At 41.5% G+C, this 18075-nt stretch overlaps 2 protein-coding genes across 4 annotated transcripts; one reads left to right on the top strand and one right to left on the bottom strand.

The window, feature by feature from the left end:
- Positions 1 to 326: 326 nt before the first annotated feature.
- Positions 327 to 6060, bottom strand: LOC118213717 (splicing factor U2AF 35 kDa subunit-like). The gene is made up of 8 exons (XM_035392785.1): positions 5903 to 6060; positions 4156 to 4243; positions 3581 to 3647; positions 3269 to 3318; positions 2715 to 2813; positions 2053 to 2186; positions 1662 to 1754; positions 327 to 592 (listed from the first exon to the last, which is right to left on the bottom strand). The coding sequence occupies exons 1-8, from the start codon at positions 5944 to 5946 to the stop codon at positions 481 to 483; spliced, it is 687 nt and encodes a 228-aa protein (XP_035248676.1). The 5' UTR covers positions 5947 to 6060; the 3' UTR covers positions 327 to 480.
- Positions 6061 to 6713: 653 nt separating this feature from the next.
- Positions 6714 to 16734, top strand: LOC118214531 (B- and T-lymphocyte attenuator-like). Of its 3 annotated transcripts, none has more exons than XM_035394562.1 (6): positions 6714 to 6993; positions 12318 to 12647; positions 12820 to 12860; positions 13721 to 13856; positions 13985 to 14064; positions 14151 to 16734. In XM_035394562.1, exons 1-6 carry the CDS (start codon positions 6942 to 6944, stop codon positions 14541 to 14543), a joined length of 1032 nt encoding a protein of 343 aa, XP_035250453.1. In that variant the 5' UTR covers positions 6714 to 6941; the 3' UTR covers positions 14544 to 16734. The 3 variants fall into 3 exon arrangements, with proteins under 3 accessions (XP_035250453.1, XP_035250454.1, XP_035250456.1); XM_035394563.1 differs by having other exon boundaries at positions 12820 to 12861; positions 13725 to 13856; XM_035394565.1 differs by lacking the exon at positions 12820 to 12860 and having other exon boundaries at positions 13725 to 13856.
- The last annotated feature ends 1341 nt before the right edge of the window (positions 16735 to 18075 follow it).

The raw sequence follows: 18075 nt of genomic DNA, 5'->3' as shown, positions 1-18075 counted from the left end.
CTTAACTACTGCTTGTATTTTTTCCATAGACTGCGTTGTTGCCGTTCTCGTTGTGTTAGTGTTAATCAGTTTAACCTTTAGTGTCCAAGTTGAACTACATGGTTGTTCCCTGCACTTGGACCGGTACTTCTCTCTAGGGTTTTTGTCATACTTGTTCCTGGTTATGGTTATACACTTTGTTGTACGTCGCTCTGGATAAGAGCGTCTGCCAAATGCCTGTAATGTAATAAATGCTTTTCTCTCCTAGACAATGACCTTGGTTTTATAGGCAAAATTTTCTAGCTATCCTCCAGGTGACCCTAAAACAAGAAACCCAGACACCACAGAACCACTACAGAGGCTTTTATTAAGAAACACTTCCTTTAAACAGCAAAGAAAGGACAAAAAAGAAAGAGGAAAAGCTGATGGGGGGACATTTCAAATGGTATGAGGAGAGTATATGCGAGAGAAGGGAGGTGGCGCTGCGTCCCATCGCTGTCCTCAGAACCGCCCGTATCGCTCGCGGTCCCTCGATCTCCGCCTCTCGCGGTCTTTTCTGCCTCGGTCTCGTGAGCGCGAACGACGTTCCCGCGAGCGCGAGCGAGAGCGGTGCCTGAGGGGCGAGATGAACACAAAATGATCAACATAAACAGGCTTCCAAACAACCCAATCCCTTGTTGCCCTGTGACTTCATACATGTGGCATTTGGCCCCAAGCATTTCTTCTAACACCCACACAGAATAAACACCACTTCCCAGATCTACAGAGGTGGTGCCATTTAAAAAATTAATTCATGAATCAGAAGTAAATTTCTCAAATGTAGCATTTATGCAAGTGCAGGTAGGTGACAGCAGTCTGATATCTTGCTATATCACACAGGAAATAAGCTAAGGTTATGTTCGGCCAGTATTTTCAGAAGGCTGAGAAGAGTGCTAAAGAGGGCTAAACTCTTTATCTGGTTATACACACACAATGGCAGGGTTAATATTTAAACAGCCCTCTGAACTCCTCCAATTTGGTTGTGTTCATGAACAACCCTGTTCCCCGAACAGCCACAGGGGGGTGGGGGATCTCGTAATTGGGCAGTAATGCAGAGGCCACATTGTGCACCTAGGACTGGTTTCTGGAGCAATGCTCCAGACTGGGAAATGAATGAACAGAGCAGGGCCTGGCCTCTTTGAAAGGGGCCGTTTCCCTTGTGCCCACTGGGTTGACCCTGCCAATCATTTCCCTCCATTGCTTTGAATGGGAATGCAATTACTTCTCTAAGCTCCAGCTTTCTGTTAAATGATCACACAGGCGCAGTGTTAAAATGTTAAATGTCAATAAAAGGAGGAAATTGTAATGGTTGGTAAAAATTCTTATGAATCACCATTAAGTACTTGCAAAGAGCAAATTAAAACAGCTCGTGTTACATTACAGAGCGCAACACTTAACTGTTAGGTTAACAGTGTATCTCTCTCACTTCAGATTAAACTCTATGGTTCACTGGGCCTTCTCTCTCACTCCAGATTAAGTGCTATGGCCCACTGGGCTTCTCTCTCACTCCAGATTAAGCGCTATGGCCCACTGGGCGTTTTCTCTCACTCCAGATTAAGCGCTATGGCTCCCTCTGCCTTCTCTCTCACTCCAGATTCTCTCAGGTTTTGGCACAGGTGCTGGGGAGCATTCTGCAACTTTACCTTTTCCTCCGGCGTCCATACAGCTCCCTGCGGAGCTCACGGGAGATGGGCTTCAGGTGCATGAAATTACAGAAACCACCTCGAGTGCACTCCCTGTGGCAGGAAAGGGTAATGCAGTCAGACACCACACACTAAAATTCACATCATGAAATTTAGGTCATTAAACAAAGACCTACACCTGCAATTCAGCTGGAAAGGCATTGTACTGAATAAATGGCACTGGAGCAGTGGAAGTCATTACCACTGCACTGCCGGTATGTAGATAAGGAAACCTGCAATGTACCTAGCTCTCTCTCCAATTTACACTCGCATTAAAAACCCAATGCCTAAATCACATTTAAGTGTAAGTGCCTGTGAATTCAAACAGACGGAGCGATTTGTGGATACTGACCCCATCTCGTACTGGCGGCAGCAGGCCTCCCTGAAGTCGGTGACGGGTGACAGCTCAGCGTGGATGGGCTGACCGTTGAACCAGCGGTTGTTCAGGTCCATGACTGCCTTCTCTGCATCCTCCTCACGGCGGAACTGGAGAAGAGGCAGGGTGGCCAGGAGAATCATTGGGAAGCTCTATTTTTAGGGGTAGTCTATTTTTTTATTGTTCACAATTAGCTTCAAGAAATTTATACCTTTCCAGATGCTATTAGCCTACAGCCAGGGCTCTACAGTTCTCCCATTTTATGAGCTTCTGAAATTTGACGTGCTCCTAAATTATTTTTCCAGTTGGCACACACCTACTAATTGGGATGCATTAGTGTGCTCTTAAATTTTTCACCTTAGGAGCACATGCTCCTAGGCAAAAATGTTAGCGTAGCACCCTGTCAGGTGGTTACCTGGGGTTGATTCAGCGTAACCCAGTGTACCACAAAAACCACATGGCAGGACTTCCCCCACGAATGTGTGCAGCATGCAGCTGTAGCTCAAGGTTTTACCAAAATGTCTGTTCAAATGTGTGGGTTAGTGAAATAAGTCAATGGTTAAGGGCTGAAGTTGGCTTGAAATGCAGAACCCGTTCAACCCATGTTGAGCCAGCCCTGTTCCACACAATTCCCTCACCTTTACATACACGTTCCCGACCAAGTGGTCCCCCAGGTTGTCGCACACGTTCATCTCTTCCACCTCTCCATATTTCTCTTCCATCTCCGTGAAGACCTCCTACAGTGGGTGACAGATGAGTAGTTTTTTCATTCAGAAATCAGGAGCAGAGGAGCAGGTTAGAACTGGGACGATCCTGTCAGGACTAGGAGTAGCAGGTCAGAACTGGGAGGATCCTGTCAGGACTAGGAGTAGCAGGTCAGAACTGGGAGGATCCTGTCAGGACTAGGAGGAGCAGGTCAGAACTGGGAGGATCCTGTCAGGACTAGGAGGAGCAGGTCAGAACTGGGAGGATCCAGTCAGGACTAGGAGGAGTAGGTCAGCACTGGGAGCACCAATACCTTACTCTCCTCAGAATCTGACGCTTTAACTCCCGCACAAGCCAAGTGCCATTACGTTACTGGGCAGCCAGAATTAATACAAACACTCGATTCCTGAACACACACACAAACCAGCACACACCACATGTACACTCGCACACAAAGTGCCTGAGGGCAGCATCAGGCAACACTCACCTCAAAGAACTCATCATAGTGCTCCTGCATCTCCACGTCGCTGACAGCACCTAGCAAAGTGACATCTAAGTAATAGATCACAAACGAGCGCATTTTGACCAGACTACTTGGCAAGGCAGAGTGCGGACGGGTAAAATCAATAGAGATTGAATGACCGCTCATTGACCAATCAGAATTGAGCATTCAACAAAGCTGTCGTATAAAGGGTGACACTGAAGTGGTGCACAAAATGAAACTTTTGGAATGCGGTGGATAATTCTTCTGAACAGAGAAGACGTCAGAATGATGATGCCTGCAGGGCCCAGTACTTACTGCGGAGGCCATCGGCCGATTGGGCCGTGTTCTGAGGGTTGCGGTAAATGTTCAAGAGGGCAATGGTCTGAAAGACAAAACAGTTTTTTCTTAAAAATGTATATTCTGTTTACACTTGTGGTCGTTTAAAAAAAAAAAAAAAAAAAAAGTAAAAGCAGGCCAAACTGAGGCAAGTCAATCTAACAATTTTCTCACACTGCTAGGACCTTATCCCCACCCAGCTGAGAGCTGAAGGAAAAAGGTTAGGAGAAACCAATGATCCCACCCACAAGCTTGAAAAGGAGGACCTGAGAACACATTTCACCACAGAATGCACTAGCGTATAGACTATAATCAGTCAAATATTCTACTTAACAGCATCATCTGCAAAACTCTCAAGACTACGGGTGTTGGATGTGTGTTGGTGTACATACAATTATGCTTTATGTACGTAATGACGGCCTGGTGAAATATCCACTGAAGTTAACTTAATGTGACTGTGCCATAGAGAAAATACAAACAGCTGAAAGATTAGACAGTCCAGTGACTGGCTTTACTGCAATTTTGCCTGAATTAGGCATTATGGATTATCTTACCTGGCTGAAAGTCGGCTTGTTATGCAATCTGGAACACCGGTCTCCATGGCGACATGCACCAATTTTAAAGTAGAATGAGCAATTGACTCTGTGGGGGAAAGAAATTCATGACATGAAACAATAACATTTGTCAAAATTAACCTATTGATTGCCATGACAACACACTATTTAAAAATTGTAACTACTGCTACCCAGTTCATCAATTAATGCTGAAGTAGACCACTAATCTAAATAGCAGGTTAACAGCTTGTCAATTTAAGTGACAAATTCATGACAACCACAAACAATTGCACAGAAAGGGCGTCTGACAAACACTAACTTCAGGCTTCATAAAAGGTTATGTTTTAAAATCTATATAAAAAACTAAATAAAAAGTTGAGAAATAGTAATTTTAGAGGAATAATGACCATGGGACTTATCTTAATGGTATGCACAGCCATTTCTAACAATAATGTGGTTTAAGAGCGTGAATAATCCGTCTAAACATGAAAGGACCTCATTTAAAAAAAATAACATCTTGTTAAAATTCTGAGATTGCAATTGCGGTTGGAATGAAACAGCATCGACAAGGTGGTCCCAGGAACGAGGTTAAACGCGTAAATGGATGTAGCTCATTCATGATTGGAGTAATTTATGTTTCTGCTTTCAGTCCCTGCTGTTAATTCCTGTTCACACAACAGTTGCATCCCTGTATGCCATTATTTCAATTGTTCCATTCGTGTTGTTGTACAAGTTTTCGATATTAACCTGATTATCCCCAGGTAAAATACAGATAAGTCAGATAAATAAAACAAGTAAACGTCACATGAAAAAACAGCATAACCCGAGGCGGTAACGACCTAGACTATCACCAGCAGGCTACCATGGCTAGCAAATGTAATGTTACTAGTGGTTTACAGGTTACGAGCAAACGTTCGTCAGACAAAAAGCAATAGCTAACTTTACTGGATTACAACATTAATTGAAGATAGCGAGCATTCATATGTACCGTTTGCAATATACTATTATTTAAACGACTCTCTAAATAAAGAAAACAGTAGCAACGTAACTAAGCACTAGTATAACATGTCTGGCTGGCTAGGTAGGTAGCTAACGTTAGCTAGCATTTGTGCTTCCTCGACGCGCGTAACAAACAAACTGCTCCGGCCCAAAGCCGTGCCAGCTACGCTAACCCAACACCAGCTATATTCGCTGAAAGATCCATTCTTGCGTGAATACGAAGATATTTCTACAACATTACAATGACAAAAAATGGTTAAAGTCATATCTATCTAACGCGCATTTGCGAACATAGCACTATAACGTTCTCAAAACAATACCAGACTCGGGCCAGTTTTTCAGTAGCTACTACAAACGGGGCAGCGTTAGCTAGTCTAGCTGACCAACAATGCAAAGCTCAAAAACATTTTCAGTTAGAATAAGAATACAATAAAATGCATTCGTGTTAGTTTACGGTGGCCTTTAATGCTATTTTATTTTTATTATTATTAAACTATGCTATATTTTCCTTAGCCAACGAGTTGCAATGCAACCCTTAAACCACGTTCCCATTCATTGTAACTAGCTAGCATACTGAATTAGCAACGATAGCTATGCATGTTAGCGTTGGAAACGAGGCGCGTCTCATAAAATAGGCCATACATTTCCTCTGACCGCATTTGTTGCGCATTGAAGATTCAAATATGCACCAGTATCCTTTTAACTGAGTGCATGAACCCAGTCAAAAGCAATTCGTTAATATACTTACTTGTCTTTCTCTGTGCCGAAAATGGATGCCAAGTACTCGGCCATTTTTCCCTCGGCTTGGCTAAGCCAGCGACGGTAGCTTTAGCCTCTGTACCCAACTACAGAGACACACCAGCAAACATGAGCGTTGCGTCACTTCCCGCCAAATGTGTGGGTGGCACTTCTGTGGTGGGTGGGCTTGTGACCCATTCATTCTATTGTTTGGCCAGCAGGTGTCCCTACAACCACAAGACTCTGGAGTTCAGGAAAAGTATCAAATGAACCAATGTCACTAATTTCAAGATTGGTATATAGGGAAACCTGAGGGCCTAACTGATGTAAAATATCCTAAAGTGACATTAAGCCTATGAAACATTACACCAAATGAACAGTTTGTGAAAATGGGCACAAAATGTACATATTCGTCACTTGACTCTTAGAACAGTGTATGCTCTGTACTGGTTCATGACGGTCTTCTGCTGGTCAAATCTGGGCACTGCTGGTTTAATGCTGGTCCAGCAAACCAGCTTAGTCAAGCAGATAATGAAAATAGCTGTGCTGATAGACTGGTTTAGTCAACCTGGTAATGTGATGGTTACACTGGTTGAATCAACTTGGTCATGCTAGACCACCTAATTCCATACCTATGCTCCTTTTTCCAGTAGGTTTGCATATGTGAAAGAGAAACATGTCAGCTCATATCATAGCATGAAACAAGATTTTGAATTTGGATAGAAAGTTACTTAAAACTGCATGTATGACACATGAAAGGAGGAGTCTGTGCAGAGGATGTGAAACATCACTTGCTACGAAACAAGGAAGGAGAAGGGAGACAGAGAGAGAGAGAGGGGTAGATAGAGAAGGTGGGTGTAAACATCTACCAGAGCAGCACAGCACAGCACCTACATTGAGTAGCTTCTCTTCGGCTGACGCTGACTGACATGCACATACCTGGCCAGTGCTTGCCGTAAGACTCCCCCTAAGTCTCCTGCATCCCGCTGAATTCACGCTGATGGTGGAGGGTAAGCCCCAAGGCCACAACGACAAGATCTGACCCCAATATGGCCAGCGTGGCTCTACTACTTCTGATGCTGTTCTGCCTCCACGCTCAAGGTACGGCCGGCTCTGGCGCTACACTAGCATCCATCCACACTGAGGGTGGAGGAACATTTGCTTTGAATTACACTGAATTCACTACTGTGCCTTTCTGGAGTGACAGTTAAATACATATTACTCCTGCTGTTCATGTACCATATCTGTTGTAAATACAAAAAAGAGTGTCGTGTGAAATGCGATGTTATTTCCGTTCTGGCAATAGAACACTTTTTAATCTTTCCTTAAACGATTATTTCTGGCCAATGTACACTAGTATCTCCTATTCAGCAGCAGTAAGGCTTATTTTCCCAATGGGCAAAAACTGGAACTGAAATCAGAATCTTTTTGCTGGATGTGTTTCCAATGCATGTATATTATCATACTTGCTTCCAAGGCATGTGTATTATCATACATGTTTCTGTTATCAAACATGGGTTATGTTTTTAAACCAGCCAATCACAATAGTTCTAATGCTGATATGTCACTAATGGTGATAGTCCGTAATCTTTTTATCTGGATGTGGTGATCAGCCTTAGGAGGGTCTCTAAATAAGGAAGCACAATGCTTGTTGTCACATGCATATTGTCATATGTAATTTACTTCTAGCCACAGAAATAGTACTATGGCCTGCACTTGAATGTAATAATACCTGATTTAAAATGCAGAATTCATTTAAAAACTCTTAAGCTGTTTGTTTAGCTTTAGTCCCAAAATCTTAGGAAGACAAACAAGCATAGATATGAAACGATTGTTGTTTAGGTTAAAAGGATCCCCATAAGTGTTAGGATGTACACTGACTTCCATACAACAGGTATATATAATCAGTTAAAAGTGATATGTTAAAAATGTAAGTGAGTGATAGTCAGGTGATATTTTCAAGAGACATGGGTCTCTTACAATAACTTTCAAAGCCTTATGGACCTCACTGAGTGGAATAGAATTAAACCTGTAATCCCAAGTTAAATGTAAGTATTGAAGGAACTCAAATTTGAGGGACTAGACATAATACAAATCTATCATAAGCATAATACTTCATACTGTGTAATGTCCTTCCTGAAGATTTAAAATATCTACAGACGTCGACTCAAACGATAAAGATTTTGTGGAGGAAGTCCTTTGGTCTTCCTGGGTAGCGGAAATTAGGGCCTGTGTTTGTGTGAGAGCATTTGCATCACCAAGCACTGAACCTCCATAAACATAAGCCTCCATAAAGACTCCTCATTATTTTCCATGTGGAGTGTCTCAAGTTCTTATGCTGAAAGCAGTGTAATGCGAATGCACGCAAAAAGAAAAGGTGTCAATGTAGTAAACGAGCATGCTACACAGGTACTCCTGAAAGTACATATCTGCTCTCTCTTCCAGAGAGGTTTTGCCTGCACTCTTGAACACTAGCTATTTGATTGCATTTCTGTGTGTGATCGTTGTGTCAGATGACTGGTGTTGAGTAAATTGTGACTGCAGTAGTTTCCTACAGGATAAGAACCACTGAAATGGCTGTACCACGGATATCAGAATTCAGTCAAGGAGAGCCACAGCATCTGCTAGTTTTTGTTGTGCACTTTAAGTAATTGATTGGAGAGAAAGTCCATGCACCTTGTTACAAAGGCATATAGTTCAGCAAGCGTTGTGGCTCAGCCATTTTGAAATCTGGTGGAAGTGAACAATATTGCGTTCGTGTTCACTACTGAACTCCTGCGTGTGTTTGGGTGTGACTTCAACCGACTGAATAATCACCAGTTGCTTTGGTGACCATCTAAATAATAACGTAATGTTAACATTTTTTCTCAGCTGAGAACTTTTATATTGTAGACAAGGGTTCTTCACAGCAGTTATTCAAATGCCATCTGTGGAAATTTAATATTTAACTGTAAATTAACAAAAAAAAGTTTGACTTTTGACCATAGGCTACAGCGTGACTTAAATCAAGTCCGTTCCAGTTTTGTTTGTCATTGTTAAACAGCAGGAGCCTTTGAACTGTTGGGCTAATTTGCCATGTGGATGTGGCTGCAGAGGAAGAATTTGTTCTTTGGAAATAGGAGTTAAATCTGGAGATAATGACAGATCCCCTCATAATGTCATATTGACTTATCTTGTTTCCTGCCGTTCTGCCCTGTGCTATCTGAATGTAATCTGCTAGAAATAAGGCCATTAACAAGTTGTGACAAAACATGAACTGCAGTAATAACAGGGGGGCTTTTATTCTGATTTTTTTACAGTTAAATAAAAACTGAAACACAGAAGTACACTGAAATATGTTCAGAGTTAAGTGTGTTTTGTCCTCGGTGATCCAATGCTGAAACTTTTGCTGTGATGTGATGTATCATGTCTGTCTCATGAGAATTTAAGCTTCCTCAGTCCAGTATTGTGCTGCATCGTTCCACACAACCGCAAACAGAAGTTCACTACCGGTATGAAATAAAATGAAATCTATAGTTTCAATAACCTTTCTCTGCTATGAACCTATCCAGAGGATATTTAGATCTATTAATCTGTTCAATGCCTGCTCTCACCTGATATCAGCGAATAAGCATATGGATAAGTGGGAACTGTTAAGACAACACCTTAAGTCCAGTGAGTAAATATTTCTAATAGGTATTTCTTTCAAGTTAGTGAGTCATGAGTCATGTCACACTCTATACTGTACTTTTAAAAATCTTTTTAGTTTTTCCACATGTGGTTACTGGTGACCTAAGCTAAGTACAGAATTCTAAATGTGGTTGAACATTTACATCCGTGCCTTGATTTTTCCACTTGATGACAGATAAGATAAACTTCTCTGTACATGCAAAGTAGTACTTCCCTGTAGATTTATAAGTTGATAAATCTTTTTAAATGTTGTGCGATTTCAATTTCCTGACATGTGTACCTACATGCGCGGTGGGGGGTGGGGGGCTTTGCAAAGATACAAGGAAAGTAAGGGAAATTTTCTGCCTGCCAGCTCATCCTGAGAGTTGCTGAATTTGCTGCAATTGAAGCCTACCCTGACTCGGATGGCAGGTCTGCTATCCGCCAAGTTCGGGATTGCAGCACCAAACAGCTGAAAGCTACAGCACTGTTCGGCACTTTCAGGTTTAAAATATACACATTCTTTCACTTTAGTTTTTGGAGTTCAATAAGTCACCCAGTCACTAACCAGCTCCGTGTTTTGTTAAATGAGAGCAACATGGTAACCTTTATTCAATGAATTTAACAAGAGATACGCAGATAATGTTGTAAAGTTAAGTATCAGTGAACACCTGAGACATTTGTGACAGTCAGAATGATCATATCATGTTAACATTTAAGTTAACATGATATGACATTGTTTAAATGTTTTTAATGATATGGAGACATGACAAAAGTTATTCATCTTAGTCACATCTATTGGAGCACCAGAGGTCATCTCTGGTAATAGTGTTTTACCTGTGACCGAGACAGTGAGAGTTAAACAAGCCAGCTCAGGCTTTGTCAGTAGATGGTAGGCACCTCTAATCTCTAGCATTGCAGGGGGTGAAAGTGCTGCACATTACTGCAGCGACATGACTGTTGTTGGAATTTTGACCAGATAGGGCGTGCTCAGCACATACTCAGCACAGTACCGTGTCCAGTCTATACCATTCACTTACCATTAGTCTGTCCTGAGGGGGAGTCTGTAGGGCGTAGAGTCAAGGCTAAGAGGTGCAATGACTTCCCAGCCATTCTTTGGATTGGATGTTGATTATCAGACAGAGTCTGCACACCCAGCATACTGCCATGATGTTCCCGGAGATGGCCAGTTTATCCAGTACCACTCAGTGGTGTCTAGCACAGAACCCCTAAACCACTGCTGTGACAATTTCGTCCACTGACGTTAGCCTGTGAATTCTAAAATAACTGCTTGCACCACCCCAGTTGCCTGCTATCCACTTATATCTCAATTAGCCAGCCATTCACTGTAATACAGAGTGGATGCTGACTGAGCAGGTAAATCAGTTTGTGTATATACATGATCTCGACTAAGAACATGGCTGTGATTATCCAGGTTTTCAGGCCTTAGACACGACAACATCCAGTGAGGCACCAAATGTTAATATGTTGAAGATGAAAAATACAAAGAAGAAAATAAAGTGGTTTTAATTGTCTCCCTGCACATTTCAACAATTGGTGTGACATTTGATTTGAAAGAAAGGGTTTCCACTTCAGACATTTCAGTTCTTCAAATTGTGGTTTAAATGTTTTGGTTTTGTATGTTGCACACTCCCAAAAACAATGTGCTAAAATAATTACTATGTCAACTGTTTGCTTGTTGAGTGATGAAGAGAAAAAAGATAGGAAGCCATTAGGACCCCACTGATTTCACCAGTCTCTTAATTTAATAATTAAAAATAAAGGAATTCTTTGTCATATTGCATACAACAGAAGAGTAAAGCACTAGTTGATCCTGGGATGTGAATGTGAAACATTTTTTGTTCCTGGTATTCATAGTTATTTCTGGTATTATGTGGCCTTACGAGGCTAAATCCTTCAATTGGCATTAGAAGTGTCTAATTAAAAGCAATTAACAGCTTGTAAAAAGAGGCTACAGTGGGTGCTCAGGGTGGAGCTGAAGAGTCCTAATACTAGCTTAGCATTATGTATTTTTGCATTATAAAGTCCAGAATTTAATACACTGCAGAAGTGGTTCTTTTCAAAGCTTCTTCCAATTTATGCAAATGCACTGAAGCAAAATAAAGAACAAACCATAAAGATTTAGTTTCACTTAGATTGACTTTTTGACTGGTACTGAAAATACTGATGTATGTGTGACGTGTTTCATATCTATAGTTCTTCATTTTACATCCCTAGGGAGAGTAAGCAGTTCTGTAATTGAATTTCTAAATGAATGAGCAAATCAATATATTTACCTGCATTAAAACTGCTATTTGTTTTGGCTAATGCATTGCAACAGCAATGCAGAGATTTTCCGTGTTTGAATGTGTGTTCAGCATTCAGTCTGTGTAAGCCTGACTTGCAAACTGCGGTGTGCTAAAAGGTGGCGTCTGACATCACATGCTCCAGGGGAGAGCATGTGTTTGTCTGCACTCTCCCAAATAAGCAGCACAGGTTTCAGCAATGAGCGCTGGATAAATATGACTGGGCTTTCCAATCTGTGGGGATGGGGGAGGGGGGGGGGGGGGGACGTCAGAATTCAGCTCTTTCATTAAAAAACCCAGCTCACTGGATATCCAGAAACAATTAATTTTACACCCCTGCCCCCACTCAGCTGTTCAGGATCCCTTCCCTCATTAACCTTCTATTTTTTATTTTATTTTATTATGACATTTTGGGCCTATGTTTCAGCGGTGTCATTCTAAATGTACTTGTCTTGTCTTCTTTGTTTTTAGGGAAGGGAGATAACTGTTCTGTGGCTGTCAGAGTGAAGAGAAATACAGTGCGGACAGCTTCTATAATGGATACACTGACAATCAACTGTACAGTGCAGCATTGTGGGATGAAACGGAGTGTTAGATGGTGCAAACTTGGAAATGGATTTGTCTGCACAATTGTAACTAAAACAGAACATATTGATACCCATTGGCGAAAAAGCGATGATGAAAAAGACATTTATTTTTTGAAATTCATAAATATATCCATCAATGATGCTGGTCTTTACCGATGTGAAATGTCTGGAAATACGTCCTTAGTCAGTCATTCAATTAATGTCACTGTCATTGGTAAGCATGCAAGATATTCCTTCTAAAGTGAATAGTTAACATATGCTAATTTAACCTGCAACCTCCCTAATGCAACCATGTTAATCATAAAAGAAGCATGTTTGCCATGAAAGCATCAGTACTTTCGGCTGAGAATCACTTGTGTCATTTACTGCCTTACAAATTTTTTCAGCTGCAAAGGACACCGGGAACTCTCAGACTAATGAAACCAGAAGTAAGGAGCTGAAACGTAAAATCGGAGATGAGTTAAACGGAATGATCTTAATGCTGATAAGTATTTTCCTCCAGGGAAAAAGAAAGGTCCAACACTCTCTCATAAGAAAATATGAACTTGCTTTATTGTTAAAGGCTTGACATTTTGGTTGATCTGGCCTTCATAAGATGCCACAAAATGTGTCTGAACAGAACTTGTCTTCAAAATGTTAGAATTTTTTTTTTTAGTTTTACACCTCATAAACTGTCATAAACTGCTGAATGAATTTCAAAGGAGAGAACAGAAGCGCTCATAGAACCAGAAAACAGACTCTGTCTTTTCTCAGCTTTGCAGTTTAGAGCACAGCTTGCACAAGGCAAGAGGGCCATTTCAGTTTTCTAATGTCACAGACCAGAGAACGCACATGGCATAGCTCTTCGGTGTAAAAGCACGGTGTAAAAGTTTGAGCCATTGTAAACAAATTGGTGAAGGCAAGTGCATTATTAAGATTCATAATCAACTACACTCACCTTTGGGTATGAAACCATAGTCCTATAAGTCTTTAAAGAACTGTGTAATCGGCTCACAATTGCCCATTAGTCCTGGTCAGGGAAGAAGAGTTTGAAGCAATGCCTTATCAAAAAAGAGTGGCTCATTTTGGTTTATCAGGTGCCTGCGTCCTGCCTACATCAGCTGCACATGAAGTGTAGTCCTTCAGGGATAGAATGGGTTAAAACCATGACTTAGCCACACAAGCTCCTTAATTTAATGGCAGCATAGCCTACGGACAAAGCCCTAAAATGCATGGAGTCCATAGTGCATGCAGGTAGAGCGAACAGAGTTCAAAGCTTTACACTAACTGAACTAAATTGTTTTGCTGACAGCTACCCCTCAAAATGGTCATGAACAAAATGGCCCCCCCCCACTGGACTGGCTCCTTTATATTTACATCTTGGCTGGTGTTGTGGTGCTCGTGGTCATTGTGGTTGTGACCTCTTGCATGCTGAAGTCTAAAGGTGAGTGGTCCCTTGGATACAGCTGACTGATGTCATCAGAGCTGTGCAGAAGGTCTGCCACATAATAAAGCCACATTTACACCTACTTTACTCCATAATTATACAAATATCATGCTCTTTTTAATCAGGATCAAAACGGCCCACTGCAGCAATACAGACACAGGGTCAGGTACAAAGGAATTTGCAGTCTTCAGCGCCACTGAAAAAGGTAAAGTTCCTCCCTGTGCTGCAGTGTGTTTTGTCATTGACGGCTGACTGTAGAATGACTCAATCCAGCTTCCGCTCTCGTTACAGAACGAGCCACCTCAGCCGTCTCTCCAAGCCTCGCCGTACCCCAGCCTTCCTGAGCGTCCCAGGAGCATCCGTTCCCCACGCGCCCAGCGCCCCCCCAGTGTTCGGTCCAGCGGTGCGCCTGCCCCCACCCCTGCTCCCGCCCCTGTCCCCACCAAGAGATCATCCCGCACGAAACGCTCTCCAGCCAGAGAGGCTCCGCCCCCCAGCAGCAGCAGTGGTGCAGCCAGGCCGGCCGCAGTGGGCAGCAGTGGTGTCTATGACAATGACAGGGAAGAGGGCGAGAATACCGTTGTATACGCAGCCCTTAACCACCAGGTGGGGCGCAAAGTCCCAAGCCACACCTACATCCCCATGGAGGAGTTGACAGAGTACGCAGCCATCCGGGTATCCTAACAGCAGGCCTGGGCCCAGGGTAAAGACTGGGGGCCCTTTGTTTCCACGGTGCTTTTTCAGTCAGGAATATACCCATTGACACATTTGTGTCGGTATGTGCACAAGCTTGATATAAAATGTCACTATTTTTTCTGGGTTGGGCACATGCATCTATTGGAGCTCAAGAGTGTAAATGATGTAAATGTCTGCTTCAGGTGATGACATGTCGATCCAATAAGTTCCATCCAAAAAGTTCCCTTGGCTGGGAACCTTTGTCCTTAACTTGGTGGGCTAATCATGTCTGTTGTTGTGCAGGGCAGTCAGTAGAGGGCATGGTTCAAATGGTATCAAGTGTGGACATCTTGTGGCCAGCACAGATTTTTTTTGTTTTGTTTTATTTTGAATTGTGATGTCATTACCCAGAAACCTGCTGGGTGACTCAGAGTTTCAGAGTTCCAGATCATATTACTCAGAAAGTTTCACTGAAATTCCCAGGGAACATGATCAATATTATGTGATGCTGCCCAAGGCTTTCCTCTCTGTCTTGCTGTTTTTGCCAGCAATATGACGGGTAAAGCCAAAATATAACATAAATATACTAGAGGCTGGCTCTGTCCAGAGCATTCTGTCCTGTTGTAGATTGGTTGGTTTGATGGCACCCAAGTTGGACTAAAATATTATTTTAACACCATAAAAAAGGGGTAATTAACCTTATATAAAAAAACTTTCATATTTATTAATCGCTCTACTCCTGATAGCTATACATTTTTTATTTGTTGAATTTCAAATTGCAAAATGGCACATTACTACACGGTTGTGGTATTAAATTAATATAAACTCACTTTTTAAACAATTCATATTTTTATTTTACACAAACCTGGTTCAGAACAGATCCAACACACCACCTGACCTAGCAGTGCAGAAACTAGTATTTCTGTGGCTGTTTCTTGTAAATCACTTGTTTTCAGGGCAGTGAATGTATTCACATGAGAAACATATGCAAATGCATAAGACTTGTGAAACAGAAAAAAGGATTAGTCCCTTGTGTACTAACCACAGAGAATTTTTTTTCTTTTTACAGGGGCTGAGAGGTTTGAGGTGGGCGGAGGTGGGGAGGGGGATTGAGGCTGTTGAGCTGATTGTTTTGAGACCACTTTCTCCATTACCAAACAAAGCCACTACAGATAGATGTGCAATTGAAAGAACTATCTTATCATACACACAAGGTAGGTGGGTTGGTGTGGGAGAGGCCTTTCTTACCAAACTGAGGCCAACTGCAATACAACTGTTTTGGCTGTCAAAAAACCCCAAGAGAAGGGCACTGTGTAATCTCAGCCCAAAGCTTAAACACAGGGCTGAATCCCATGGCACATGTGTGTCCCTTATGGGTATAATACTCTTATTAAACACACTTCATATAAAATATCTCTGATAGCCCCCAACACATGTACAATGCTAACTGGGAGTGATATATGTCGTAGAACCATATATTGCCCACAACCATGTGAAACATGGTCTATTATTAGTCATTATAATGAATAATTATAAATTATAAATATCGAGTAATATATATTTTTTTCTCCTCTTGAACTTAATATAATTAAACGAGCCAGGCATTTAAAATCAGAAAATTTTCCTAAGACCAAAGCTATGGAAAGGACGCTTCTGGTAAATTAATAAATGCAGGGGTGGCCCCACAGTATGGAACTGATCCCTGACTGTGGCCCAGAGCCCTGGATGTTTAAAAATATATATCATTCACTTGCCTTCCATACTATTGACCAGCAACAATAAATTTAGTCTAGCAGTGGGCATGACAAAAAGATTCCTATTCTTATTTAGTGTGGGGTCCCTGAGAAACTGCTGTCAAAGAGTTAATGTGCATTTACTGTAGATGTCTTTCATTAAAGATTTTTGTTCATGCTTCTAAACAGTTGACGGAACTGAGATAGTACAAGGATGTGCAAAGAGCACACTTCCTCTGATTGAAAGAGTTCAGCCCCCAACATTGTACACTATGTTTTGCTTTGTCCATAAACTCTGCGTGCTTCCTTTAATTAACCTGAGACCATGGCAATGTAACACCAACAACTCCACTGCTAATGACTGAACGAGAGATTTCCACTTTATTCTAATATCAATGCATGCTTTACACCAGTTACGCTTATGATTTATTTAATAATCTCACAATAAAATTAATGTATACGTGAGGGGATAAATATTCTTTGATTTCTCTGACCAGAATTATGCAGATTCAAAGCATCTTCTTTGCCCCACACTTGCTCTTTGCACTACACATGCAGTATATGAAACAGGAAGTGAAGTGCTTTGCCAGCTTTGATTGGGTTTCTAACATCTTAGCCTCAATTTGAAATGAAAGGCCCTCAGCAAGCATATTTTGAAGAAGAAAAACAATGGTTTGCAGGCCTGCTATCTACATAATTCAGGGCTGCCTGAACCATGTCTGATGGTTTCCATTCGAGACCAAAACTTTCATTTGCAATCCAAAAATACCCGATTCAAAGGCGAATACAACACTCCTTATTCTGGATGAGAGTAGCATGTTTATTCAGGCCAATGCCTATAAAATGGATTGGTTCCCTGACAACTAAAGGGTTAAAAGGTCTGTGAGTTTCTAACCTTTTAATTCTCTTAAGAAGGCTTGCTTTTGATAGATAGACTGATAGAGTCACACCTTGACATTAATAAAATAGATACTCCTGGAACACAAAGACCAGTAAAACCTGCATTCTGATAAAATCAGTTCAATAATGGATGCATTTACACACACCTTCATTTACCTTAACTGGTTAACAATGGATGACATGTAAAGTAGCACATAGGGAGTTCCTTAGTGCAGATTGCAGGTCTGCAAGAGTTGAATTCCATAGCTAATGAGATAGCTTGGGATGAAACTGCTGGAATGTGTACATACAGTGTTTTATAAGAAGCTGGTCATAATTACTGAATATTAAATATACGTAGGAATATTGTTTTGCAATATTTTGTGCCACTCTATGGCGAGACTTTCAGTGCATTTCTTTTCTACTGTCTAAAAAAATGTATCAAAACCATCTGGTTAGCTGTAGGAAATGGAAGTTTGCAGACACCACCAGCATTTTGACGTCATGACTGGTGTCAACATTTCCCTACCATATTACTATGAGAAGCCCTTCACACATTTATTTCACACACCCCTGGCACGGAGCACGCTATAAAACGGAAACAGCACGATACAGGATGTCTCTTTTCACTGGGTTTACCATGAAAATGCTCACAGCTGCACAGTCCACGTCCAGTGCTACAAGAAACCATTGTTGCAACTTCCAGATTCTACAAGCATTGATTCAAATAATATTGTTTCAAGTTAAATGTCAGAAGACATTTAAACATGAAGCACCACATCAATCCAAGAGCTGCAAGGCAGTGCTGATGAACATTATCAGTCTTAGAGTCCAAGCAACAGAACACATACTATGGTCAGGAGGCAGTAAAACACACTGTTACCGAAAGAGATACACTTAACCTGAGCACACACAGGAAAACAGACACA

The sequence above is a fragment of the Anguilla anguilla genome, chromosome 15, assembly GCF_013347855.1.
Source record: "Anguilla anguilla isolate fAngAng1 chromosome 15, fAngAng1.pri, whole genome shotgun sequence".
Classification (NCBI taxonomy): domain Eukaryota; kingdom Metazoa; phylum Chordata; class Actinopteri; order Anguilliformes; family Anguillidae; genus Anguilla; species Anguilla anguilla.
This window is presented reverse-complemented; position numbering and strand designations above follow the sequence as displayed.

Excerpts from the sequence above, each read along its gene's own strand:
- LOC118213717 (XM_035392785.1), bottom strand. The coding sequence starts at position 5,946 with ATGGCCGAGTACTTGGCATCCATTTTCGGCACAGAGAAAGACAA. Across the intron at positions 4,244-5,902 it reads TTCGGCACAGAGAAAGACAA|AGTCAATTGCTCATTCTACT; the intron begins GTAAGTATATTA and ends TTTCCCCCACAG. Across the intron at positions 2,187-2,714 it reads TCGGGAACGTGTATGTAAAG|TTCCGCCGTGAGGAGGATGC; the intron begins GTGAGGGAATTG and ends CCTCTTCTCCAG.
- LOC118214531 (XM_035394562.1), top strand. The coding sequence starts at position 6,942 with ATGGCCAGCGTGGCTCTACTACTTCTGATGCTGTTCTGCCTCCACGCT. Across the intron at positions 12,861-13,720 it reads CTCAGACTAATGAAACCAGA|ACAGCTACCCCTCAAAATGG; the intron begins AGTAAGGAGCTG and ends ATTGTTTTGCTG. Across the intron at positions 13,857-13,984 it reads TTGCATGCTGAAGTCTAAAG|GATCAAAACGGCCCACTGCA; the intron begins GTGAGTGGTCCC and ends CTTTTTAATCAG.